Source organism: Anser cygnoides, chromosome 1, assembly GCF_040182565.1.
Source record: "Anser cygnoides isolate HZ-2024a breed goose chromosome 1, Taihu_goose_T2T_genome, whole genome shotgun sequence".
In the NCBI taxonomy this organism is placed as follows: domain Eukaryota; kingdom Metazoa; phylum Chordata; class Aves; order Anseriformes; family Anatidae; genus Anser; species Anser cygnoides.
The window spans coordinates 72,355,323-72,383,065 of NC_089873.1; the positions used below are offsets into that span (position 1 = coordinate 72,355,323).

A 27,743-nucleotide genomic window follows, 5' to 3' on the forward strand; every position below is an offset into this window, starting at 1 on the left:
GTGTTACTCTGCCCTCAGCTGAAATATAATGTGCTGTTACAGAGCTGATTGACATAGTTGCATGGAGATGAGCAATGGCACGTATTAACAGAAATATTATGCATTTCTACCTTTTTTTATTCCTTCATTTGATGGACAGTGGAATAAAACCAGAAACCAAGTGCCATGGAAAGTACTTTGCTTACATAGTCACTTAAATAAGTGAATGTGCCCAACAATCAGTCTTTTACCTACTAACTGATGCGCATGTATTAGTTAAGACTGAAGTTTTTTCATACAAAACTTGCTATTGAAAATCCGTCTCCAAGTGGAAAAAATAATGTTGGAAGAATTTTGAGGAAATCTGACTCATTTCATTGCTTGTATTTTGAAAAAAAAAAGAACCAAACATGTTTAGTGTAATGGAACCTAATAAATGCTCACATTTACAACTCTTGTTTTCTCATACTCTTTCTAAGGATTTTTGTTTGTGATCTGAATTTTTTTCCCTTGAGTTTTCTTTTGGATAAATGTGAATGTTTGTGTTTTTTGGACTTTTATTCAGGTTTATGTACTGGACTGAATGGGGTGGTAAGCCAAAGATTGATAGAGCTGCTATGGATGGCAGTGAGCGGACTACTCTTGTACCGAATGTGGGACGTGCTAATGGCCTAACTATTGATTATGCTAAAAGACGACTGTACTGGACTGACCTCGATACCAACCTGATAGAATCCTCCAACATGCTAGGTGAGCTCCAGAGCCCTGGGCAGCCTCACAGGGATACTGCTGCTCTTTCACACTACCCTGTGGCAAATTATTGCTTGAATAATGCAAAGATACACGTCTTAAGGCAAAAAAAAAAAAAACAGATTTTTCCCAAACTTACACACCTCTTCTATTTGCTTCTATAATTTTTGTTAATGCAACAAAGTTTTTAGTGAGGGCTTGGTTTTCTTGTAATTAATACAGTTGCTCACAAAGTTAAAATTATACAAGCTGTACATGTTTTCAGTTAAATGTAGGACAAAGCTGTCAACTTTCAGCGTTTTGGAGACTCTTGTTTTGCTGCTCCAATGTGTGTTGGCAAATACATAACAAACACTTCATCTGTAGAAAGGTAAAGAGAAAGCCAAGATAACAACAGCATATTGGACTGTTTCCACAGTGTAATTTAATACAATTTGGTTTTTAATCTTTGTTGGTATCCTCAGGGTTCAGGCATTTTTCCTAGTACTCTGCATGCGAAGGAGCTTTCTTGGCTAGTACAGGGGTGCTCTCTGTCACACAAGGGTCTGTATAATTTTTATAAGCTGCTTCTTAAAGCTTAATAGAGGTGGAATATATTATTCTTTCATTCTCCCAGCGGTAGTGTGCTGCAGACCCACACCCTATCAGGTTTGCCCAGTATCATGTTTATGACATCTCTGCACCCACAGGAGTGGACTGCCTTGTTGTGTGCCAGATTATTCAGATTAGCTTTCTTACTAGCTGATATTTAAGGCTAAAGGAATTTGTCTACTTTAAACAGTACATTAGCAATAGTGGAATAAAACTAGAAGAAGATCAAAACAGGAAAATGCATTACTAGGAATTACATGTAATATAAAAGCTTTTCTTCAGCCTCATGCGTTTTTGGTGTGCTGTTGAAGCTGGCTCAGTGGTCTCATGTGTACTGTGGAACTGGACACAGAATTAGAGTTTCATCTTTCCTGTGCCTGTGGCTAATGATAGTAAAGCGCAGGGCTGTGCATTCTCCTCTTCCCTGTGTAAAGAGGGAGTGACTTCTTGCTTCATAATCTCCCATTCATTTTCTGTGACTAGACAGCATTTAATTACCCCATGGTAATTAAATTGTTGAAATCAATGTGGTTGAAATCTCCTCCCACCTCCCCTCCTGCTCCATATTCTTCTTTGTAAGGTCTCTTAACCTTCCCCCATCGTACACTGTTAACTATTTCCTACCTTGAGCTTCAGACTGTTCCATCCTGTTAAGGCATTCCAGAGACTGATTAGTTTAACCTTGTACATTTAATTTTTCTCATAATACAATGTAGAATCTTATTAAGCTCATAACAATTCTGTCCCTGTAAGCAATGGGCAGAGACCCAAGTGTGGTTCCAGAGATGCTGAATTGGGAACGTGGGATCTTGACACTATCTCCTTCAGTGTGCTCCTGTTCCTTGCAGGGAGGAGGGAAAGGACAATCTTTCTAAGAACCCTGATAAGTTTCAAAACTGCAGCTTTTTTCTTTCTTTAATAGAATATGTTCTGTTCTGTGAACCACAAGCAGGATTAGGACTGTTCTGTGGTAGGCTCTGAGACTTCAAGATGACCTTTTGAATATTGAGCATTGCTTTATAATTTACTTCTCTAGCAATGAAACAGTAACTTTTAAAGTAATCACGTTTTAGCCTTTCTGTGAAGGAGACAAGTCTAAAGCATTAACCAGCATCCATTTTGTCCCCAAATAATTCTGCTTTTTCTGTCCTTTTTTTTTTTTTTTTTTTTTTTTGGAAACAGGCCTTGACCGTGAGATTATAGCTGATGACCTGCCTCACCCATTTGGCCTGACTCAGTATCAGGATTACATTTACTGGACAGACTGGAGCCGGCGTAGCATTGAACGAGCCAACAAGACCAGTGGCCAGAACAGAACTATCATCCAAGGGCATTTGGATTATGTTATGGACATCTTGGTCTTCCATTCCTCCAGGCAGGCAGGCTGGAATGAGTGTGCCTCTAGTAATGGTCACTGCTCTCATCTCTGCTTAGCAGTCCCTGTTGGTGGTTTTGTCTGTGGGTGCCCAGCTCACTACTCCTTGAACGCTGACAACAGGACTTGTAGTGGTAAGCCATAACGAAAGAAAATGAAATACAGTCACAGATGTGTTTACTGACAGATACAAGCCTGGTACTCACAGGAAAAAAGAGTTTTGTTTTTACATGAGATGGTCAGGCTTGCTTTTCTGATAGGCCAAGTTAAATCTAGTTTCTATTTTTAATAGTGAGCATGTATTTAAAAAAAATATTTGGTACCCTACCCACCTTTTCTCAGTACAAAGCAGGGTATTTGACTGGATAGAGTTTGCAATAAAAATATGTATTTTACAATATCATTGTGTAGTACTAAAATCCTACTGACTTGAGAAGATAGGTATTAAAAGGAAAAAAAAATCTTGCAACAGACTAATATCTCAGGAAAATAGACAAAACCAGCTCTAATGAATCTTGTCAGTGACTCAACGAGCTAAATTTGTGTAAGTAAGAAAGCTGGAAATGCTTTTGTTTTCATTATCTGTCTGACAGCATTCCTCAAGTGCTTAGTTGCTTATTAATTTTTCTTTATTTCTAATCTTGCCTGATGTAAAAGATATGTGGTAGATTGCGTAGACTCTGGACTTCGCATAGCCTTTAGGTGGGTCGAGACTTAATTCTGTAGTAGTTCTGTTTGCTGGCTGAGGAGATGCTGTGGTGGGTCACTCATACCCCCAAAGGTGTTTCTTGCTCAGTGAGGCTCAGCTCAGCTCCACTGCCTCCACAGCACTTCACATTTCTGATCTCAGTGCAGCCAAGCCCCATTTTTCTTTATTGTTGTACAGAATATGAACCACAAGGCCCCTCAGGCTGTGTGTAATTGGTTTCTAACCAAATAATTTATCCATCTCTCAATAACTGGCTGCCAGTGAAGCACTCATAATTTTGGCAGGCATACTGGATGGCTGATTTCCACTGGTGTCATTCAGATTAGTCAGTGGGTTAAGAGATTCATGGTACAGAGAGACAGATTGTATCTTGTCTGCATTATGCCCAAGTAGAGAGATCCAACTGTTGTTTTAAAGCCAAAAGCAGGGTAGCCTGCTCCATGAATACCATCTCATGGAATTTTTTGAAAATCATGCTTTTTGGAAAAGTCTGCTGTATCCCCCCATTGTGTGTCCTGCTCTCTTTCTTTCTGTTTTTGTTACAAATGATGCTTGCCTGGCAGCTGGATTTTTGTACTTGAATGTTCTCACACCTTTCTGCAGGTTAGAAGCACAGCTGGCACCACTCTAGTGGTTACTGTGATGTTGTAGGTGGAGGAATTTGACTTCCAGTGGAGAACAAGTAGCAAATTGATAAAAGGTCATGTTTTCCTGTGAAAATGCTCTCTTTACAAAGGAGGAGAAAAGTAGGAAAGGAAGAAGGAAAATACAGGAAACAGTTGCGAGCAAACAGAATGTCTCCCTGCAGCATGTTTTGGTCTTTCATGAGGTATTAGGAGTTTTCCTTCTGTCGTGTTCAAACCTGGTAACTTTCCAGCTTCTCATTTGTAAGTAATTGGAGTCTTAGGCTTCTCTACTTATAATTTAATTTTTCTCTTGGCCATTATAATTAGAGCATGAATCGTTTTAACTTTCTCTTGCCTGTTTTACTTGCTTATATATTCCTGAACATTATTATTAGCCCAAGCCCTGTCTAGAGGCCAGATCCTCCCTTCTGGATCACCCTGCTCATGTGTGTATAGATTGGTTTAATTACGGGAAGGACACACTGCCCTGACTAGATCTGTTATCTCATCAGACCTACCAAGTGCTATGAAGTTTGAATGCATGTTACACAGGAGACGTTCTCATTACGTTCCATTTGCCTTCCAAAAATACAGTTAAAATATGTGACTACTGGGAGGTAGAATGATGAAGACTGTGAAGTGATTTCTCAGATTGGTACTGTTTCAGAGATGTGGGGACTCAAAGGGGGAAATTTTGCTGTTACTTTTTATTATAAGTCATCAATTCCAAGTTGGAAGCCAGGAAAACAGTGAGAGGGCCTCTTTGGGGAAAAGATGGAAAAGATTTTGGGTGTTTATGACAGTATATTTGCCTGGACTGTTTTATCTTAAGCTTTTTTTTTTTTCTTACCTTGGCATTAGTCTCTTAATTGCTTGATAAGAATACTGATATCTTCTGAGTCTATTATTTTACTGTATATAACAGTATAAATTTTGGTTTGCTTTTTTTGGTTTTCTTTTCCAGTTTAGAGCTAAGTAGAAAAAGTCTCTCCAAAATTATTGGAGAAACATTTGGAAGAGAAATACAGGTTTTCCAGAAAGCAAACATACCTTACAATCAGGCCTGATTGTTATAGGAAGTTAGGATTGAGTGTTAGTTGCCAAGGAAACTTCCCCCCACGCACTTTTTTTTTTTTCTTCACAGCAGCAGAGAAATGTTCAAAGTGTATGCCTAAAATAACAAAGAGAGGTGATGATGTTCTCTGGGAAGGCTTTTGCCTACCTCCCCTTTCCAAGGTACAGCCTTACCTGTTTTACAGGCTGGATTGAATGAGTGCAGCGTCCCGCTGCTAATCTCTCCAGATTTGTGCTATAGTAAATTGATTATGCAGACTTCAGGGAAGCTGTAAGCTGCATTTTTGGCTGCTGGCTCTTGTGCTGTCTTGCACAGCAGTGGTTGCAGGAAGACCATTATTGAAAAGAATGCTGTGAAAAGGGGAAATGTTTTAACTACTTCCACTCACTTCTGACCCAGCTATATAATACAGGGATAATTTCTTTTTAAAGAAGTATTAAACACATTTGCCTTGTGTGCTTTCTGTAAGATGTAGCTGGTAAATTACAGCTTAACAGGGTGGGGAAGTCTTATTTTTTGACATTTGGTGGAATTTATAAGAAAAACTGTCTTTTATCCAGGAAGTTTTTGCTGAACATCTGGAAAACCAAAGCAGAACATCTGATATTTTTCTTACTGCAGGTCAGCATTCCTAGATAAGCACCTAGAAATCAGCAAGACAGACAAATCTGAGAAGAGTGAAAAGGTGTTTTTGTTTTGTTTAAAAACAAAAACACAACAACAACAGCCTACACACATCTAAGACATTTTCCTACGAATTACTTGTTCCATTCTGGTGCTGGCAGAAAGAGGGTTAGCAGGAACAGGACTGATCCATTCTAATGACACTTTCTGTACCCTGTGATGTCTAAATAAGGAGTCAGTGTTGGTTTTTGCTCAGTTAATTCTGCACATAGAAATGTACCTAGCAAAAAGTTCAACTTCAAAATAGTGGAACTGTGTTTTCCTGGGACCCCTTTAGAAAATTGTCAGTTCCTTGAGAGTCACAGCTGACCACTGAAGTAATTTTGACAGAAGTCTTCACATTCACTAGTCCTGCAATTTACAAAATTATCTTTGCTAGTCATATCCAGACTCAGACTTTTATAGTAGAAAGAGGTCAATTGAAAGGCTTTCCAAACTTTCCAAGTTTGTGTTTTTTTGTGCCTGTTGTTTTGGATTTGTTTTTTGTTGTTGTTGTTCTGATTTTTTTTGTTGTTTGTTTTGTTTTGTTTTCAAAGAAAGATAAAGGGAATGAAATACTAGGTACTGTCTGTGTTTTATATGCTGTTATTGAACATAAAAATACTCAATGCTATTGCTGCGTGTAACCCTTTCCCCCTCCTTTTTTTTAATCCATCAAGCTCCTACAACCTTTCTTTTGTTCAGTCAGAAGAATGCAATTAATCGCATGGTGATAGATGAACAGCAGAGCCCAGATATCATACTCCCTATACATAGTCTCAGAAATGTTCGAGCCATCGACTACGACCCCCTGGATAAACAGCTGTATTGGATTGATTCTCGGCAGAACATCATTAGGAAGGCACAGGAAGATGGCAGCCAGGTATCCTGTGGGCGCCGGAGTTACTAAAAGATGCTCTGTACCCAAGTGTATGGTTGTATGTGAATGATTTAGATATACAGATTTCCTATAGATTACTAGCTGTCACTTGGCACAACAAGTGGCATCTGGAGTTTCTGGAGTCTTTTTGCCGTAATCTGGGAGATGCAGCAGGAAATGAAACACAGAAAACTAAGGCCTTGGCTAAAGATACTTTAGTCCTCAGTGCAATATTTGCTCAGCCCTGTCTTTTGGCTGGGTACTGTTACAAACTCCTGTGTGAGAGACATGAAATGTGGAAGGGAAGATTCTTAGGAGAAAATGAGTGTGTCAAAAGAGGGACAGAAAAGATACAAATGAGCAGGGCATAGGAGCGTTGACTCTGAAATGGAGAGGCTGGGACTCTGTCAGTGCACGGCTTTGTCTAAAGTCTCCTGGGTTCTGGTGGGGATAGGAAGAGAGCTGAAGAGACCCTCCACTGGGTTGTGGAGGTTGAAACTAGTGACCTGTAAGAGATGTAGCAAGCTTGGGAAATAGTTTAGTGAATGCAAAAAAGTAGCACTACGCAGAAGGCCAAAGGTAATACAGGTGACTGAGATTAGCTGTGAGCATTTTCACATCTTAAAACACATACTTTCCCCCTGCATTTTTTGAATGGGGGAGGAGCAGGAGACTAAAATGGACAACACAGAGGTTCTATGTTCGGTGTAGTTTCTGGTGGTGAGTGTGGTGTTAGTTGGATCCTGCTGAAATGCCCTTCAGACTTGACGCTTAATTTAGCAATGGTTTTAATTTTGGAATCTCTAAATAATTTAATATCCCAAACTCCAAAGTCAAAGGCACAAGATTTTTTTGCCTGCTTCAGCAGAATAAACAAATGCAAGGCTTTAGGCACACCCTTTCGTAGAGGTGTCAAGCCAAAGAAGAAAGTTAAGGAAATCTTCCAGTGAAGTTTAATTTGGGGGTAGGGAGAATCCTTTTTCTTCCAAAAAGATTGTTAGCCTGTGTTTTGAGCATTATCATTCCTCCTCTTTCGTGACAAGGTCACGAAAGGTGTCATTTAGGCTCATCTCTCACTATGAGCAGACTATGCAGTGTCATTCTAAAAAAAAAAAATTAAAAAAAAAGGGGGGGGCATTAGAATTCCAGATGTGTAGGCAAGTAGAAGACAAGAACTTTGGGGCAGAGAGTTATTATCTGGAAATGTTCTAAAGTCTTTCTGTTATGTTAGCTGATGTCCTTCTGTCTGTCATCAGAGTTCCCTTCCCATTTATGATTCATCCTTATATTATTTCCCCCAAGTGTGATGGTGGAGAAGAGTGAGGCAAGAATTTCAAGCACCATCTGGCCTCACTTTGCTGGTGTTTTTTTATCTGTTCAGCTGCAGCTATGGAAATTAGAGGTGATGCAAGTGTTTCTGTTGTAGCGTGCTTAATGCTCTGGGTTTGGGTCTATCCAAACTGAACTTAGGGTTGTCAAGAAAGCAGGGGAGAAAGGGGAGGTTCAACCTGAATCTTCAATGTAGAGACGATTTGGACTTTTCAGTCAAACTTGCTAAACCTTATGAGCTGCAACCAATGTACTTGATTGCCATTCCAACAAACCGTAAGAACTAAGTGTCTATATCTAATCAAAGGTGTTGGTAGGAAAAGTGTTCCTGGGTGTCTCCTGCTTTATAATATTTTGATAGCCTCCTCCTTTCCTGGCAAATAGTTTGATGTGGTACATCCATAGCAAATAAAAGTGCTCACATCAGATCTGATTAAATGTTCCTCAGTGGGTTGTTTTTCTTTCCTTTTTAGAGCCTCACTGTTGTGACAAGTCCAGTTCCCAACCAGAACTTAGACATGCAGCCTTATGACCTGAGCATTGACATCTACAGCCGCTATATCTACTGGACCTGTGAAGCTACTAATGTGATCAATGTGACACGCCTGGATGGGAGACCCATGGGAGTGGTGCTCAAAGGAGATCAAGACCGGCCCAGAGCCATTGTGGTGAATCCAGAGAAAGGGTATGTAGCAGAAATAGTGATGTGGGGAAGTTCAGGCTGAAGATCTTGAGGGTCAAACTGTTTTCTTGGTGCTGACTGGTTTCTGTTTGTCAGAATAAAAGCATCTTTGACATTTGTTAAGATGTCTTGGTCATATAGAGAAAATGTAAAAAGATCAAATAAACTTTCTTTTCCTCTAATCGTTCCTATTCCAGATACATGTATTTCACCAACCTACAGGAAAGGTCTCCTAAAATTGAGAGAGCAGCATTGGATGGAACTGAACGAGAGGTCCTTTTTTTCAGTGGTTTGAGCAAGCCCATAGCCTTAGCTATTGACAGCCAGCTAGGCAAGTTGTTCTGGGCTGATTCAGACCTGCGAAGAATTGAAAGCAGTGACCTTTCAGGTAGAGTAGCACTTTAATTCAGTGATTCATTTGTGTGGTGTGGGTGTGGGGGAATGCAGAGAAAGGTGTCGTCTTTTCCTTCCTACTATAAACAGTCTGTACTGTGATTCTAATCGCTCCCTAAATTCCCAGCCAGGGAATGTGCATGATTCATGCAGTGTGCTTTTACAGTCTCATGCCTGTATCTATGATTTGCATTATTAATTGCTACACATGCTATTTACCTCAGTTTCTCACTGCAAGACCTTCGTGTGGTTTCCCAAAGTCAGTTCACAAATAAATTGCAGCAGTTTTGAAAAGGGGAGTGGAGAAGGTTTGTTTTTAAAGGCATTGGTTTTGGTGCAATAATCTGTCAATCGGCAAAGTTTCCCATTAGTGGAAAAATCTTTCCTAAAGAGTTAAAACAGGTGTGCAGGTAACTTATGTGCCTGTTATTTTAGGGTCATAATGTGAGAAGGGTAGAGTAAGATTTAATATCTTCCTGTTCTCAAAAGGAAAAAAACATCCTTCCAGTCTTGTAATTCTCTTTGTCTGCTCCTTGATGTTGGTTATGCTGCTTGTCTGACCTCCTCTATGAGTTGATTCAGCTCTCCTAACTACATAAGCAAAAAAATAAACTAACAATATAGAAGAAGAAAAATAGAGAACTGTTTTCTGTTGGTTTGAAAAGCTGAATTGGTTCAGCAGAAAGTCCAGCAAGCAACCAGAACTGGAGCAATAGAAAAGGCAAAATCATGCAGTTGGATTAGGTGAGAGAGAGACAGTTGTCTCCTATTTACTATCTGTATGCTGTTGCTGGATCAGCCCAGAAGTTGCTGGATCAGCCCAGCTGTCTCTTGTGTCTTGGGTAGTAATTTGGTGTGATACGAGTTGGGCTGGATGTTGTTGATCACATACCTGCCCATCTCTTTGTTATGTGATAGGGTATATGCCCCCTCACGCTGCTGCTTGTTGGGGGTCAGTGGCAGAATTTCTCCTTCCTCTGGAATAGGTCCAGCCCCACTCTGAATAACACATGTCCTTGTACTTCAGCTGAATGTTATTCTGCTGTCAGTGTATGCATTAGGAAATAAGGACATACTTGGTAATCTGTGAGCAAAATGGAAAATTCAGCAGGAGTATGGTAGTTTAGAGTAATGTATTTCACTGATGACACAATACCTTCATTAAAAGTAGCAGCATGCAATTCCATTGACACGAGTGTGATTTTCAGCCTTTTTAATAAGTTGCAAAAATAAGCTTTTGTTTTGGAAAATATTTTAGTACTTCAAGTGGGTTGGCTTAGCAAGATATTTTTTTCTTCAGTGATTCACATAGTATGTCACTGGAAGGTTCAGGATCACTAAAGATCTGTGATACCCTGACTGTTTGCTATTTTAAAACACAAGACATAGCAGAATTAGTGAATTGTTTCAAAAAATGTGATCATAAAATGTCTGAGGTTGGAAGAAACCTCTGGAGCTCCTCTTGTCCAACTCCCCTGCTCCAGCAGGGCCACCCAGATCAGGCTGCCCAAGATCATGTCCTAGCGGCTTTTGAAGATCTCCAAGGAGGAGACTCCACAACCTCTCTGGGCAACCTGTGCCAGTGCTCTGTCACCCACACAGCACAGAAGGGTTCCTGATGGTTCTCTTTTGTTTGTTTCTCTTTGCACCTTCCCTTCAGGTATTTGTATATGTTAATAAAATATCACTTGAGCCTTCTCTTTTTCAGGCTGAACAGTTCCAGCTCTCTCAGCCTTTTCTTACAGGAGAGATGTTCCAGTCCCTTAATCATCTTCACAGCCCCTCCTTGGACTCTCTTCAGTATGCCCACATCTCTATTGTACAGGGGAGCCCAGAGCTGGATGTAGTACTCCAGGTGTGGCCTCACAAGAGCAGAGCAGAAGGGAAGGATCACCTCCCTCAAACTGTTGGCAATGCTTTGCCTAATGTAACCCAAGATACAAGGCCTTCTTTGTGGCAAGGGCACATTGCTGGTTCATGTTCGGTTTGGTGTCTATCAGGACTTCCATGTCTTTCTGCCAAGCTGCTTTCCAGCTGGATGGCCCTGGGCATGTACTAGTGGGGCAGGACTTTGCACTTCTCCTTGCTGAACCTCATGAGGTTCCTGTCAGCTTTTTCCTTGAGCCTGCCCGAGCTGTCTGGGTGGCAGCACAACTGTCTGGTGTATCAGCCACTCCAGTTTTGTTTTGTCTGCAAACTTGCTGAGGGTACTCAGCCCGAGTAATATGGGTTATGTTCTAGGCTATTCAGGATGAGTAAATTTATGGGCAGCAGAACATCATACATTCTCTGTTTCTATCTTTATCTGCTATCAGTCAGATATTAGGACACAGAGAAAGAGATGAATCTAAATTCTAGTTCATTTTTTTTAATGATTCCACTTTAAAAAAAAAAATGTGCCTGTTGGATCACTGATGTCATGAAGTACCAGCTCACAACTTTTTTGATGAACATGAAGAAAAATCTTTCCAAAACCTCTCTTGTTTTTGGCTTTTGCACTGCAAATAGATTGCTATAATCACCACAATAAATTGCTAACTGCAGAGATGCATTCCTGTGCCTAGGAATGCTGATTAATAGGCCCTTCTGACCAGCAGAGTATTTTTTTCCGCATGTGTTAGCTTCTTTAAAACATGCACAATCTCCTGCTCCTACACTCTATAGATGTCAGTACCTATAAAGAGAAGGAGAGAGAGAATACCTTTTATGTGATTCAGTCTCTCTCTTCCTCCCTGTTCTTCAGGCATTCAGTTAGGTCTCAGTTGTGCTGCCCAAATGGGAGATCCTATTGAAGCTAACCAGATTCTTAACACGATTAAGGGGTTGTTTACGAAAAGATGACTGGAATTAGCTCCCTACTGTGGAAACTATTTGGAAATTAGTTGTTCTATTCCAGAATAATTAGTGTGATTTGGAAATGTCTAATGTTTCTGAAATTAAGTCACTTTTATTTGGAAATAGAATGTGCTAAGGGTGTGTCCTGATTTTTATATTTATTTGTTTGTTTTTAAGTCTTTTTGTAAAAGGTATTGCTGGAAAGAGAATGGTGATGTCAGGGACAAAGCTACTCTTAATCACATCTCCCTTTCATCTGACATTCCCAATAAAGGGGGCTAGCACCCTGATGAGCCAGTTTCAGATTTTATTGTTAGTTTATGGAAGGAGTGATTTCAGTGTCTTGGTTTAATCAGAAATGGTCAGCTACACTTGGTCACAAATATTAAAAAGAATGATTAAGACAGCAATAGAGTGAAAATTTTAAGCTTCGGAACTTTAGGAGCATTTTGCAAAATGTCATGCTGATTGACATGGGCATGGTAGAGCAGGGTGTGTACAGACTCCATTTGGGTAGGTTAAGGTCTTACTTTGTTCTAATTATATTCTTTCCCATCATCTTTGCATATCCCCCTCTTCCCAGCTTAGCTTTTTTTCTCTTCAGGATGCAGGTTGCAGTTTCTTACCTTTTCCCTATAAGGTGACTCATGTTCATGGGGGCTAATAGACTGTTGCAGTTCTTTAGTTTGACTTGCATCACTCAGTCTATTAATTTCTACATCAGTCTGGGTATAACCTCCTTCAGAATCCATCAACATCTTTTCTTAATCAGATCATTGCTGGTGTTATTCCAAATTGGTGGGTGAGAGCCCAGTTTACCTGAGGATTAAAGTTTTAATCTCTGTGTTCTGCTTAAGATGTTACTACTTCCTAAATGTTTGAAACGTTCTTAACTTCTGAGCCGTTTATGCATTCAGTAAAATAGAGATGAATGCATTTTTGTAGCTGAATTTGTTTGTAAGTCCCCTTAATTGGCATACTGTTGATTGAAGTTGTCAACGGGCCAAGCCAGGAAAAAATGTTAAAAACATCTTGGAAATGCTATTGTGGATAAGCATATGCAAAGCCATTGTCTGCTATGTTTAAAGTAAAAATAAGCATAGCAGTAAGCCCAGATATTTGAAATACCAGGATTTATGTGTAAATTTTCAAGCTGTGGCCTAATTTTGGACTGTGTAATATTATTTTAGCATTACAAAATCGAAGCCAAATCCTTACGTTTGTGAGTAATTTTATGCTCAGAGTTTGATAAACTTCATTGAGTATATGAGTGTTAATGAGCATATGATTAAGGTTTTGAATAACATATTTTTGTGTATGAGTTACAAAGTCTTCACTGTCTTTGGACAGTCTTTAATGTTACCTCTAAAACATCTGTGGGCTCTCTTCCATGTTTACATGGAGTGTTAACTGTGACATGTGACAGTTGATCTTGAATATATTTAGTGCTAAGTAATCTAGCATAAAAATCAGCAAATACTTCCAGAAGTGCAAAGCCTCTTGGCTGCTACTAATGATTGCTGAAGGAACTAAGGAAACTAAATCTTCACTAGGAAGGAAAGAATGTTCCTAATTTAGTATGAAAACCTTTGTGAAGATAATGTAGTTGAAACAAAATAATATGATGAAGTCAGAAGTCAAATGTTTACCTTAATCTCATAATTCAGGTGAAAACTACTAAGTACTTTGTCTTCACTTGGATTTAATCTTGCATTAGTTAACTCAAGCTAATAATCCATCTTCTTATTCCCTGCTGAATTCCAAGACAAAGCAGTTAATCTCTCAAAAAAAAAAAAAAAAAGAATAGATGAATGAAAAGAAATACCAATTACCATATTGATAAAAGACTGGATGGTCTTATGAGAGTTGGCCCCCAACTCCAGACACGTTTTAAATATAGGAAATGTATTTGAAGCACACAAACTGTCTTCTTGATGAAAAAAAAGAAAAAAAAATATGGTCATCTGTCTGAAAAACATCAGTCTTACATCATTACCTCGTAGTGTAAAAGTAATCAAAATAGTGAAGTAAGCAGTGTAGAAAGTATTTGTGATGGTATTTTGGTTGATTCCAGTTAAGCTAAACTACTCTTTTCTTTCTGCAGGTGCTAACCGAATTGTTTTGGAAGACTCTAATATCTTGCAACCTGTGGGACTAACTGTATTTGAAAACTGGCTGTATTGGATTGACAGGCAACAGCAAATGATTGAAAAGATTGATATGACTGGTCGAGAAGGACGTACAAAGGTCCAAGCTCGTATTGCACAACTTAGTGACATTCATGCTGTGAAAGAGCTCAACATACAGGAATACAGTAAGTGCAATTCCTGTTTGTAAGTGAGAACAGTGGCTGTGAGGCTGGAGGCAGGGAGTGGCCAAGAGCAATGAAGCCTGATTTTCCTTGCCACTGGTCAACATCAGGGCAGATGGAAGGGGCCAGAAGTTGGTATTGTTTTGTCTGTTATATAGCCAGGGTGGTATTAGGTTTGTTTCCTTAGTGCAGTTGGCAATGGACATGAAATTTACCACAAACCACCCATCACAATTCCTTGCTGGTGACAACTTTGCTAGTAGGTAGTCCCATAGAGGTACCTGGGATTTGACTGTGTATTGGGACAGTGGAAATATCCTGTTATCACTAGTAGAGGATTTTCTGGATTATGGCTGCAGTACACAAGCCAGGTCTTTAATCCTTTTAGGCAAGCACAGCTCTCATGGCCCTTTACTAGCAGTAAATGTGTCATGGACAAGCCACCCTGGCTGCACAGTCTTTAAGGCAAGCTGAACAATTTTTGTTAGGGGCAATTCATATTGAAACTAAATGATGGAAGAACAACATGCATTACACAAAGGAAGTGTGCAGTAAATAACAATATGTGTTGAACATGTCTGCACTTCTAAAAGTTTTCTTTTTGCCCAGGACATAACCTTTCCCCACATACACTCACTTGAAACAATGGGAGCTGGATGGTTAAAGCAGTGGAGCTGCTGTCTTCATGGAGGAAATAGGCCTAGTTAATAGGCTGTGATGAATGCCTTCGAGAAATATGTAGAAAAACGTCTGGGGATGTTTAATTAAAGCATCAGCACAGACTACTACTAGTTTTGTTTGCTATTAATCTCAGTAAATCTGTCAGGAGTTCCAAGAGAAGTATGTTGTCCTTATTAAACATTAAAATGAAGAGACATATTTAACTAGAGCATGTTAATTTGAGTTTTGGAGACAGTGTGAAAGCTTCAGAATTCATAAATTTGGAAACTTTACTTTTTTAATGGTCTTTGATAGAGAAAATTAAGTATGGAATTCAAGGTATCTTTTTTCTTAATAATGGTTCCATTTTTGCTGGAGTGCTAATTCTACCTCACATGAGAAGCAAATGGTTTGAGTACTGTTTACTGCTTTAGGAGACCAGGTGGCATGACTCTCAGTGTATCAGATCACAGACAATTATTGATGTGTGTGATAATTATTTGTGTGTGTAAAGGAAATAAAATACAATTAAATGCAACTTTTTCAGAGTTGTTTTTAGAAATGTCTTTCCCATCAAGAAGGGAGTAATGAAAGGAGTCCTGTGAACGCAAAGAAATCACTGAAAGGTCTGAAAAGATGTGGGTATTTCTTGTCAGTGAGCTCACCAAATTCTTGGAGAGTAAATCCAAGGCTTTTTCCAGATTCCACTAATTACTGTAGTGCACTTGGAGGAGAGAAAATTAAAAAAAAAAAAAAAAAAAAAAAAGAAAAGAGAGAGAGCAGGGGATAACTCAACCCCTCAGAATCTCATTTACTTATCCTCTCAAGTGTGATTGCAGTTGTACTACCTGTCCGTCTTTTCTTAAAATCACAGGACAACACCCTTGTTCTCAAGATAATGGTGGTTGCTCACACATTTGCATTGTGAAGGGCGATGGCACCACGCGCTGCTCTTGCCCAGTCCACCTTGTTCTGCTGCAGGATGAGCTGTCCTGTGGAGGTGAGTCCTTCCCATGCTCTGCGTCACTGAGCTCTCAGCTCCTGGGTGGGGAGGTCTCCATTTTAGGGTCAACTTCTGAGCAGAAAGAATGTGACAGTGCACCAGATGTTGTAACATGATTTTACATGTTTTACCCCTTTGCCCCCCCCCCCCCCCCCCCCCGAGCTAGATCTGCAAGTTTTGAGGAGTAAAAGAATAGAATTTTAGAAGCTCACTGTTGAATGCGGATTTCTGTTCACCCTTTCTACTTAAGACCACTGAATTATTTCAATTTGATTTTTTCAATTGTATGATTTTTTTTAACTACTTTTTATATCATTCTGCATGTTCTCCTTTTTCAGCTAATGGTACTCTCCTGTGTTCTGGTGTATTGCACCATGTCTCCTGTGTGTGCCATTTCATTCTTCTCTGCTTTTCTCCTGAAACTCATCCTATGCTTGCCTTTCTGCACTGCAGTCCCAGAAGGGCCAGTTGCCTCCTCCATGGTGATATGGCCACTGCAGCCTACGCCCTGATGTCTCCAAGGGTGGGGCTGAAATCTGGGGAGAGGAGAGGCGCTTGGGTCTCTTTGTACCACCGTACTGAATGGATTTATTATGCAATCTTCTCGCCATCAAGGAGACATGTGGTCTCACAATGGAACAAGAGCTAATATAATCCAGATATTTTCTCAAAGCAAGTTTAATACCAGGCCAAAAAGGGGAGGAGAGGAAAGGGAATTTAAAAAAAATAAAAAGAAAAAAAAATCCGTGCTTGCTTACTGCATGAGATTAACAGTTACTGTAGTAAATGTTAAGTAATAGCTAACAGCTGTGTTGCGATAGCGGGACTTGACTAGATCGGGCATTTTTTTTTGTCATTTTAGAAGAATTTTGACTCAACAGAGCTGTCGAGGGCACATAACTAGACATTGAGTCACAGTGATCCATCTGCAGTACATTACATCCTTTTAACATTTTCTATACAATGACTGTCGAGCATAAAAAGGGAGTGAGACATCAGTTGTGTATACAGTGGTGCTTCAGGAAAGCAGTCTAATGAAACTCCATTGACTTGAACCTGCAGCTGTCACTTGGGGCTCAGGATCTGCTCAAACGACTGTAGAGGCAGTGGGGGGTGGAAATTACCTTATGATGTGGAATGTTTATCAGCTGTCTGATTAATTAAAGCAGCTGAGTTATTCTTGTCCTTACCTGTTGTGATCTGCTGCTGATTGTTCACCTGGATTTTTAATTTTTGTTTGTTTGCTTGATTTTTAAAGAACCACCAACTTGCTCCCCTCAGCAGTTCACCTGTTTCACAGGTGAGATTGACTGCATCCCAGTGGCCTGGCGCTGTGATGGTTTCACTGAATGTGAGGACCACAGTGATGAAAAAAACTGTCCAGTGTGCTCGGACACCCAGTTCCAGTGTGAAAGCGGACAGTGCATAGACAGTGCCCTCCGCTGCAATGGAGAAGCAAATTGCCAAGACAACTCAGATGAGAAAAACTGTGAAGGTACAGAGGATCTTTCAAAGTATGATGAAAACAAAGTTGTTCAGGGGACACTAGGGTAGATACCAAAGTTATTGCAGAGTGTAGGATTTGGAAGGATCAGAGCTTCTGCTCTTTTGACACTGGTTTATTGAGTGGGACATTATTTCCGAGCTACATTCCTTTGTTTCTCCACCTGTAAAGTGGAAATAATGCTGACTTCTTGCACAGTGGTTTAAGCTCTGTGAAAAGTACTATTTAAAATGGTATATTTTAAAACTCTAAAAACCTGGTAACTCTGGAGTGATTTACAACATGGAGGAAACCCTTGTCATAGGGTTGTGGGGTTTTTTGAATACTTTATGCCCACTAAAGGTCTGGGGATTGTTTATTTTATAACAACTGAATAAAATGAAATTAAACTTCCGTGAGGAAGTGAGAGGGAGACATGAGATTCCTGGAGATGTCTTCTTCCTGTAGAGTACAGCAAAAGAGTATTTAAGCCATAGTCGTATGGAGGAAAGTGCTATTGCCAACAGAATGAGAATTAGGTTCTTTTAATTTTGGAAAGGACAGGTTATGCTGGTGGAGTCTCAGCTACCCTACCACTACACCAAGTGAAACACTAGAAAACTTGACCTTCTTTTCCCTACTGCACAAGTAGTGAGGAGTTGTATGGACAACTTGTAAGCTTGAAAGGATGCCTCTTCTGTGTATCCTTTCAGTACAATTTCTTTATTTGAAGAGGCTGTCTAAGAGACTTTGAATAAAGGCTGAATTTCTTTCCAAAAGATGTGCTCCAGCTCAAACAAAAATATACAGACCAATGCAGAAATTCTTTTGATGAAAGGTGATTTTTAGACAGATGGGATGCCAGCATCTGAAAATGCTTTGTGCAGTTGCCATCCAGTGGCTAGAGATATCAGAACAGGGGCTGTTTATCACCTTCGAAGTGGCACTACTATTCAGAGCATTCAAGTTGATTGCAGATCAGAGCAGCCTTTAGTTTAACTTCTTAATTCAGCTGAAGTCAGAAAGAATTTCTGGATTTATGTGAAACAGGAGACAAAATTATATGTAAACAACAGCACCTTTTTTTCCCAGAGTAGTAGTTTATTTTTTTGAGTGTACTGGCAAAGCTCCAGTTTTGTATTCTATCTTTCATTTCAGTTTTAAAACATAATGTCAAGTAAAATATATTGTCCCATGATCAACGAGTCTTCTGGTTTACAGGAGGAGTACAATGGCATTGAGAAACCACATTTTTCTCTCTTAAACAATTTTATCATTGTAGTTTGGCAGATTTAATTTTAATAACTTAATTCTTCTCGTGTATATTACAGTAAATGCTTATAGTTGGGGATTCTTACAGTAATTTTACAATAACCATGTCCCGCGATAAGTACCTATATTCTCAGTGGCTGCCTGCTTCTGAGTTATTTCAGTTGAGTTGACTTTATCTTGTAGTGATCTTACTGAAAATAGGCAATGAGGACCAGGTACCCACTGTGCAATATTCACTCCAGAACATCTAATCATTTTTTGAAATGAGGGACTTTTATGCTTCAAGAAATGAAGCTAGCAACAGACTAAACTCTCCCAAGATGTCCCTGATTGTGTGCCTTGGTGTCTGGTTCTCTTAATTGTTTTAAAGAGTAGAAGTCTTTGATACTGACTCTTGTTGTTTGGGGGGGCTCTCTTTCCAGTGCTTTGTTTAACTGATCAGTTCCGCTGTGCCAGTGGGCAGTGCATTGGTAAAAGCAAGAAATGTGATCACAACCTGGACTGTAGTGACAGCTCAGATGAACAAGGATGCTGTAAGTATAAACCCTGAGACTAGAGACTTGGTTGTGTTATCTGATATTTATTTCTTAACTTCTCAATGAGTTAGATTTTAATCTGAATGAATTGTACCCAAAATGGATGCTCCTGTTTGTAAGTGCTGTCATGCAATTAATGCACAATGTAGTAGAACAGGAATCACAAATATAACTATTATTTTGAATTAGCATAGCAGACTAGTAATTTTTCTACATACCTTTTAAAACTTATAAGGGAAATAAGAGGCTTGTTTTACTATTATGAGTTTGTAAGCTGAGATGGTGCAGTATTAAAAATCCTTCTAGCAGCATGAGGCTTTTATAAAAAACTGCTCTCTGCTTCACCATTTTCTCATCCACAGAATTAATAGCAGGTGCTTTTAGAGTCAGATCAGCACTCTGTTTACAGAATAAACCTTCTAAAATTTCATTTGCATCTTGAAAAGATGTAATTTTGAGCTTGATTTATGATTTGTAACATGTGATATTCCCTACCTTGAAATTTCCAGAGTTCTGCAAGAAACCACCACCTTTAAAATTCCGATTTGAAAGTTCATTTTCACTGTTGGTATTTTAAAAGAAATTGCAAATAGGGACATCTCTTCTTGTGTTAGATATGTATATATCGTAGATGATACATGTAACTTGAAAATGCAATGACAGATTTGGACCCCTAATCTTAGGAAGGAGTAATGAGAGATGTTCTGTCATGCTACAAAGTTATTAGCAACATTATCAGAGACATATATAGTTATCTTTATAATAGGTCAGATATTCTTTGTTTTTGTAACATAAAATTAGCCCCCCAGAGTAAGTTGCAGTTGTCACTGTCCCTCTTCCAATATGATCAGAAGTCTGTTTACTTATCTCTGTAGACTGTGACAGGTTGGTTAAAGTGTGGGTTTGGTGTTCAGGGAAAAGGAAATATGTTGAGGAAAAGACTTACAGTAATGGTTAAGATGTAAAAAACTGACTAGAACAGGAAAATACTTTAAAGTCTGCTTTTCTTGTCAAATTCACGAAGCGCAAGCAGGGGGTTGTCAGTTATTCCTATAAATGTCATTGCTTAGAATCGGTATTGTAGGGGAAGCCACTCATTTTAGCTGCTGAATAATCACTTCAGATACAGATTCTTTGTAAAGATGGCACCTCTAAAGCTGATGCACAGATATATCTGTAAACATCAGAATGGGTCAGATGCAGAGTGGGTTAGGTAATTCGCTAAATAGCAGCTATTCATGTGCACAGGTGGCCCCCCAAAGTCTTCAAACAGACCTGTCCCAGTGCCTGTTTGTTCCTAATATACATTAATTTGAAAGCTGTTGTCTGCCTACAGAAGCAGAGGCTATGGAATAGAGATCATGAAAACTGATGTTGGTACCTGAAGCTGTTGGATTAGCTTCTGTAGTATGATTTTCCTTTCTCCTAGACACGACAGAGGAGCCTGCTCCACAGCCCAACAACACGATAGGCTCCATCATTGGTGTGATCCTCACAGTTTTTGTGGTTGGAGCAATGTACTTCATCTGCCAGAGGGTGCTATGCCCACGCATGAAGGGAGATGGGGAAACAATGACCAATGATTATGTGGTGCATGGACCAGCCTCTGTACCTCTTGGTTATGTGCCTCACCCAAGCTCTTTGTCAGGATCTCTTCCTGGTGAGTAAATAGTGTGTTCCTTGTCTTGCTCTTTGGCACCACGTAGTTGTAGCTGAGGGTAATGTGCATGTATGCACAGGAGACTCCCATTCCAGATACATAATTCTTGATGTGAAGCTATTGAAAGACAGGACTGTCAAGGGTTGTTGCTATCCTTGATAATAACGAACTGCTATTTTACCCATACCATCCACAAGCATTTAGATACTTGGCAGAGCCAGAAGCTCAAACAGATAAACATACCATGGGAGTTCTGCTGCTGCTCAAACAGCCTCTTTTTGTGGTGGTATAGCATCAGCAAGGTGTCGTGACAGTAGAGGGAAAAGTTATACAGAGTTATGTTTGCGTCACTCTCTTTAAAGAGTGTACAATTATTCTTGTTAGATTTGTAGATTGTGTTTGTATAATTGTGAAACTTCTTATAAAGTCTGTCATGAAAAGCAATAATTGTATTCTTGGCTTATTTCATTTGATGATGAAGCCACCGATGCCAATCCAGGTTTGTGATGCTATTGCTGTTTTTAAAAGTGAGACTTGATTATATGCATTGCTTTTGTATATATTGATTAACTATATAATGTAAATTATGGCTTTAGATCCAGCAGGTTCCAGTTAGAACATACAGGTTTTGTGAGGCTGTTATAGGGTTAAAATAGTGTACCAAATTTCTGTGCTTTCTGTAATAACCTGCTTTCATAAGCAGGTCTTTGAGGAGAACTTTCACCGTTATTTTGAGCACAGTTGCATACTTCTCCATTTCCCACTTGGACTCTGCCAGCGTGGTTCAGTCCAGCAGCAAAAGCTTACTTAACAGTGTGGAAATGAAAGAATAAACCCTCTCCTCTCCTACACAAATTTCAGTTGCTCAGTTAGGTGGTCAGAGTCAGTTTCATGTTTTATTCCAAGGCATAGAAACAGTGCCTCAATGCCTGTTCTCTCAAGTCTTTTACAGCCATTCAAGTGAAAGGCGTCTGTTTCTCTTCACACAGCTTTAGTACAGCCCAGTGCCAAGTCCTGCAGTTCAGTAGCTGATACACGAAACCAACATGCTTATCCCCTGGCAGTCTTCATTCTGGTTCTCCATCAAGTAGTACTGAATTTGCTCTTAACACCATAAAGATTAGTTTTGCTTTTAATTTTTCTTTGCTGATACTCCTGTTATCCTCCCTACTTTTTTTTTTTGATGCTTTCCTTTTCCCTGTTTGAATTGAATATTGACATACATCTTTGTTCTTCTTTAGGGATGTCTCGAGGTAAATCTGTGATCAGCTCCCTCAGCATTATGGGGGGGAGCAGCGGCCCACCCTATGACAGGGCCCATGTCACTGGAGCCTCTTCCAGTAGTTCTTCAAGTACCAAAGGCACTTACTTTCCTCCAGTAAGTCATTCTGTTATTCATAGACCTTTAATAACTTTCAGGGAAGTGCCTCAGGATAATTAGTTGACAGAGGAATGTTTTGTTTTAGATTTCTAGCCTAATAAATTTATTTGAATATGAGATGTGATTTTGGAAGAGAAAGGAGAGGAGGTTGTCTTTTTCCAAAACAGTATAGGACTTTTATACTAATTTTTAAAGCTTTATAGAGCTCAGTGCCAGAAAAAGATGTTAGAATGTCAGAAGAGATGAAAAAATAACTGTAAATGTTGACCAGCTCTGGCAGAGCAATCTCCTTTCATTGTACTCTGGCATGTGCCTCTGGAGGTAAGGCTATAGTTGATTCTCTATAGACCTTTGAATGAATTAAAATGAAGTTTTCTTGCGCGTTCCAAAACAAACAAGTGTCTTGCAACTCCATAGCATTTTTATAGTCACAGAACTGAAATGTGATGCATTAGATGCCATATAAATATTGGTACCAGCCCTAGAGGGCTCACAATCTACTTGATTTTTATGAGGATGATCAAAGGGCTGGAGCACCTCCTATGAAGACAAGCTGAGGAAGCTGGGGTTGTTCAGCCTGGAGAAGACCTTATAGCAGCCTTCCAGTACCTAAAGAGAGCCTACAAAAAAGCAAGAGAGAGACTCTTTATCAGGAAGTGTAATGATAGGGCAAGGGGAATGGCTTTAAACTAAAAGAGATTAGATGTTAGAGGAAATCTAGATTAGATGTTAGGAGGAATTTCTTCACTCAGAGAGTAGTGAGGCACTGCCACAGGCTGCCCAGGGAAGCTGTGGATGCCCCATCTCTGGAAGAGTTCAAGGCCAGCTTTGATGGGGCTTTGGGCAACTTGGTCTGTTGGGAGGCGTCTCTGCCCATCGCAGAGGGGTTGGAACCAGATGATCTTTAAGGTCACTTCCAACTCAAAGCATTCTGTGATCTGATGGTTGTTTTAGCTACTTTACATGAAGTCCACAAGTCACTGTCTAGCGTTAGTTACATGCTTTGTCAGCGTGGGCTGAAATATTCAGCTGTCTGTTTTGCAGTTCTGAAAATCAAATCATCATTTTGTATCTTCAAATTAGTCTAATAAAAATTCAATTTCTGAAGTAGGAGTATGACAGTAAAGGGAACAAATGCTCGCCTTGGACAGCAAACTGCGAGTATTCTAAACAGCATAGTGCTTAAGAACTACAAGCTAGTAGGGGTAGATATTTGCCAGTTTGCGTAGGGCAGTGGTTTCCCCAGTGGCAATCTACTATTGAACAGCTAGCTTCAGCTTTACTTTTCAGCACTGGGTATGTCAAAATATCAACAGCAGTCAGCATTTTTGAGAAGAGCTTAGTAATATCTTCTATGGGAATGGTAACAAGCGGGATTTCCAGGATCTGTTAAAGAACTGGGAATAAACATAGGAAAAATCCTGTTTGTTGGGAGGGGCTGTGCATGTAGTTCTCAACTTAAGGTTCCTATTAAAAAGTACTAAAAAGAAAACTTATAACACTGATGTTTTCTTGATTCTCCTTCATATCTTAACTGCAGCTTTTTTCTTTCCTTTTCCTTAGATTTTGAACCCACCACCTTCACCAGCTACTGAACGTTCACATTATACCATGGAATTTGGTTATTCTTCAAACAGCCCATCCACTCATAGATCCTACAGGTAATTATTATTACAATAGCTTCTGTCAGGATCAAAACTGTTAGCGTAGAATGCAGAATAAAGACAGTCCCTGCTCCATAAGAATTGCAATCAAAACCACTAATTCTGCAAGTACTAAAACAGATGCTTAAATTGGTTCACATGTATCATGTCACTGCTGTGTGTGTTTAAGTGCAGCATCGTTTGAGGTTAATCATACAGTAAGTGGGTTAGTGGTACACCTCTTGGGTGTATTGCCTTAGGGGAAATAACAACACTCATTCTTGTCACAAAATTAGTTAGATGCTGACTTGGTGTCATGATAACAGAGCCAAAGACACGTACCCTGGAATGAAACCTGCATTGTTTTAGCCTTGTTATAAATAATTTGTTATGTAACTATATGAAATGATAGACAACACCAAGTGGAGCAAAGTTGGCACTATAAAGGCTAGTATTTCAGAAATAATATTAATGGCCTAGATAAAGCACAAAAAAATCTAATTTGATATATTTAGTGTTAATATCTGAAAAAGGTTGCTAACCTTTTACTTATTTTCTCTGACTGATATTTACGGACATGTAAGTTTTATCCTTGTTTATTTGAATACATCTTTCTCACCTTCCTTTAGAGTTCATTATCATTTTATGACTAATTACCAAAAAAAAAAAAAAAAGAGCAAGTGACCTGCTAACAAAAGGTTGTAAAGGTTCCCCTCCCAAATCGCTAGAAGATCTAGTCAATGAGAAGAGGTAGCTGTATATGTCTCCTGAAAGAAATGCCTCCCTAACACACAGCCTTTGGGGGCTTTTGGATAATGAGGTCTCTGGGGCTGAAAAGACACCTCTTCTCCATTAGCAGAAAATATGGCCTCTGTTGTGCAGAAGGTCAGAGCAGATGTTTATAATGGTCCCTTCCAGCCATATGAAAAATCTTTAAAAATGATTAGTAATTTAGTAATGAAATAAAACCAAATCTTGGCACCAGCATGAACCCTGCTGATCACTGGTTAGCTGATGTGACTTTTAGTATTGTAAATGGTATTAGAGATGTAGTGTAGGCTTAAATATTTTCAGAATGCTCCCCGGCCCAAAAATAAAACCTAGTTCTGCTGCTTCAGATCTATTCTGGTCTTTACTAACATTCTGGCTTGAATACAGAGGAGCTGCATCCCCACCTGCCCCCAGCTACGGATTTTGATGGTGGCCCTTGTAGCTACCAACCACCTCCCTTTCTAGTCAGTTTTCTTTAAACTATCTTGGGCTCATTTTTAAAAATGCTTGATGGTAGCAGCCTTTGGGAATTCCCTCCAAGTTTCTGGTCTGGCAGGTAATTCTCCTGACTGCTGTGAAGGTACCAGCTGGTTTTCGGTTTCTCTCTCAACTTGGAACTTAGTCCATTATCCAATTTATGGATACTAGAACATCTCCAAGATTGCAACACATCTATTTTTTCCCCACAGTGTGCTTCCAGCCCTGCTCTTAGGAGTAACTTTTTTTTTTTTTATCTCAGCTAAGGCCTTTAGGGAGCCTGTTGTCTGTAGGTAATGAATAGTTAGTATCCCTTTCACTGGTTACTCTAATTTGACTGATACAGCACAAAGGTTGACTTTGGCCACAGGAGTAGTTAGCAAGTTCACTGTGTCAGAGAGAAAGGTGATGCTGTGCATCTGCTGCAAAGGTTGCCCCCCTGCCTTTTCCCACCCTGACTTACCTGCCACTCACTTTTTTATGGCTGTCTTGCGTGAAATGCATGGCCCTTCTCCATGTCAACACTCTTCCCATATATCTCCCCACCTGCTGCAGCTACAGGCCTTACAGCTACCGGCATTTTGCACCTCCCACGACCCCCTGCAGCACAGATGTCTGCGACAGTGACTATGCCCCTAGCCGAAGGGTGACGGCAGCGACGGCCAAGGGCTACACCAGTGACTTGAACTATGATTCAGAGCCCGTCCCTCCGCCTCCGACTCCGCGCAGCCAGTACCTGTCGGCGGAGGAGAACTATGAGAGCTGCCCACCCTCCCCGTACACGGAGCGGAGCTACTCGCACCATCTCTACCCACCGCCACCATCCCCCTGCACGGACTCCTCATGAGGGGCAGCCCCCCTCTCCGTTATCCGCCTCTGTTGTGAAAGTGTAAATACAAAATGTTCTGCTGGGGAGGGGGGAGGGAGCTCTCAAAGAGGGATGAGGTAGGACAGTGTACAGTTAAATGTTATTAAGTGGGGTGGAGGAATCCTGGAGATATTTGTACAGAAGAGAGAAAAAAAGGATATTTATATATTTTCTTAAACAGCAACTGCTGCTTGTGCCATAAGAAGAAAAATTTTTGTATAAAAGAACCCAGACATTTGTACAAAAAGTTTTTATTTTTGCAAACGGAACTCAAAAACATGCCTTAATCCAGTGAAGTGACTGAGCACATAAGGAAATGGAAGAACCAGGATGTGTCACTTGTCCAGTGAGGTGTGACATTGTGGGGTTTGTCAATACCAAAAATGTTTAAAGTAATTAATAATAAAGAAGTCCATCTCAGAGCAGCATACCATAGATACTTGGAAGTAGCCAAATAACCTCTATATTAACTACAGAGGGCCAGCAACTAAAGTTAAACTTGAAAACGCAGTCAGGACAGATATTAACCTTACATAAAGGGCTTTGTTTTCTACAGGAATACAGCAATCGTAGCAGTGAATCCAGAAAAATAATCACACTTTTTTTTTTTTTTTTTAAAGAAGACACCTCTGTTTTTCTTAATGCATTTACCAAACTAGAGCATTTAGAGCTCTCTCCTTGCTTCTAGAATTTCAATGATTTTGGTTGGGTATATTTTAAAGTGTGCTTTCTTAACACTGTTTAGCTTTTCTCATCTCTTCTGCATCCTTTCTTCCTTCCCATGTCACTTAAATCATATAACCCTAATTTAAAATACTGCTAGAATTGGGCTGCTGTAAATTCTTTTTTTCCCCTCCTAACTAGCCTTGTCACGCAATGAGTGTCATGCTATACATTACTTCATTCATTTTGCCAACACAGTAGGATTCTGTTTTGTACCGGATAAGTGTGATTTTCACGTAATTGACAAGGGTAATATGCATATACCTGAATGATTTTTAGTCCCTTAAAAAGAAAAACTTATTTTGACCTAGTGCCCACAAAATGTCAAATATTTTTATACCACATATAATATAGACAGCATATTTATAAACTATAAATTTAACCATGGATTGTTAGTTTTACTGTAAATGAATAATATATCCTTGCAGTACTTTCAGTGTGTATTGATACCACCGTATCCAAATCATATATATAAATATATATATATTATTTTTTTTCCTAGTAAGGAAGCATTTAACTTTCAGTGGAGCAACTGTCCATTAAGAAATAGAAGTTTTGATCATTGGAAGGTGTTCCCTTGCTGTATTAACTGCTCACGATTTGTGTTAGGTAAAACCAGTTTTCTCAGTATGATTTTGACATACCTCCTCTTTTTGCGTGGTGTGAGTTTAATACTTTAGTATTAACCGCTGTGAATGTCAGATTTAAGATATTCTTAACCAAACCATTTTATATTCACATCTCTATTTTTGTATATTATCTTATTTAGCCCCTTCTCCCTTTAGTCTCACAGTGGTGATTTTGAAAGGGAGAGTATATAATCAACTGAAAACATTATTTGTGTAGGTTGAGGAACAACCTAGGATGTTATTAACTCCTCTTTGACTCCAGTGCAGTGTTCTGAATTTGCTTTGACTGTAGCAGAGCTTACAGTACACCTGATTCTAGATGGCATTATGCATTTGCACCTTCTGTTGATATTAAATCCATGTTGAAGGTGCTCAATGCCTTCAAAGGTTGGACCTCTGAATCTTCTCTCTCAAAACAAAAGCTTTTGCATTCTTAGCC

At 39.5% G+C, this 27,743-nt stretch overlaps 1 protein-coding gene across 2 annotated transcripts in view; it reads left to right on the plus strand.

Annotated features, from left to right (window-relative positions):
- LRP6 (LDL receptor related protein 6) overlaps nucleotides 1–26,564 on the plus strand; it is a 122,024-nt gene extending 95,460 nt beyond the window's left edge. For both annotated transcript variants that reach the window (XM_013172840.3, XM_048053633.2), the window contains 13 exons: nucleotides 545–729; nucleotides 2,503–2,829; nucleotides 6,449–6,651; nucleotides 8,451–8,662; nucleotides 8,857–9,047; nucleotides 13,992–14,201; nucleotides 15,733–15,858; nucleotides 17,120–17,356; nucleotides 19,039–19,149; nucleotides 20,582–20,812; nucleotides 22,054–22,190; nucleotides 23,757–23,854; nucleotides 25,640–26,564. In XM_013172840.3, coding sequence (XP_013028294.2) covers nucleotides 545–729; nucleotides 2,503–2,829; nucleotides 6,449–6,651; nucleotides 8,451–8,662; nucleotides 8,857–9,047; nucleotides 13,992–14,201; nucleotides 15,733–15,858; nucleotides 17,120–17,356; nucleotides 19,039–19,149; nucleotides 20,582–20,812; nucleotides 22,054–22,190; nucleotides 23,757–23,854; nucleotides 25,640–25,931 — 2,560 coding nt within the window. In that variant the 3' untranslated portion in view covers nucleotides 25,932–26,564. The remainder of the gene's footprint in view (nucleotides 1–544; nucleotides 730–2,502; nucleotides 2,830–6,448; nucleotides 6,652–8,450; nucleotides 8,663–8,856; nucleotides 9,048–13,991; nucleotides 14,202–15,732; nucleotides 15,859–17,119; nucleotides 17,357–19,038; nucleotides 19,150–20,581; nucleotides 20,813–22,053; nucleotides 22,191–23,756; nucleotides 23,855–25,639) is intronic.
- Nucleotides 26,565–27,743: the final 1,179 nt, after the last annotated feature.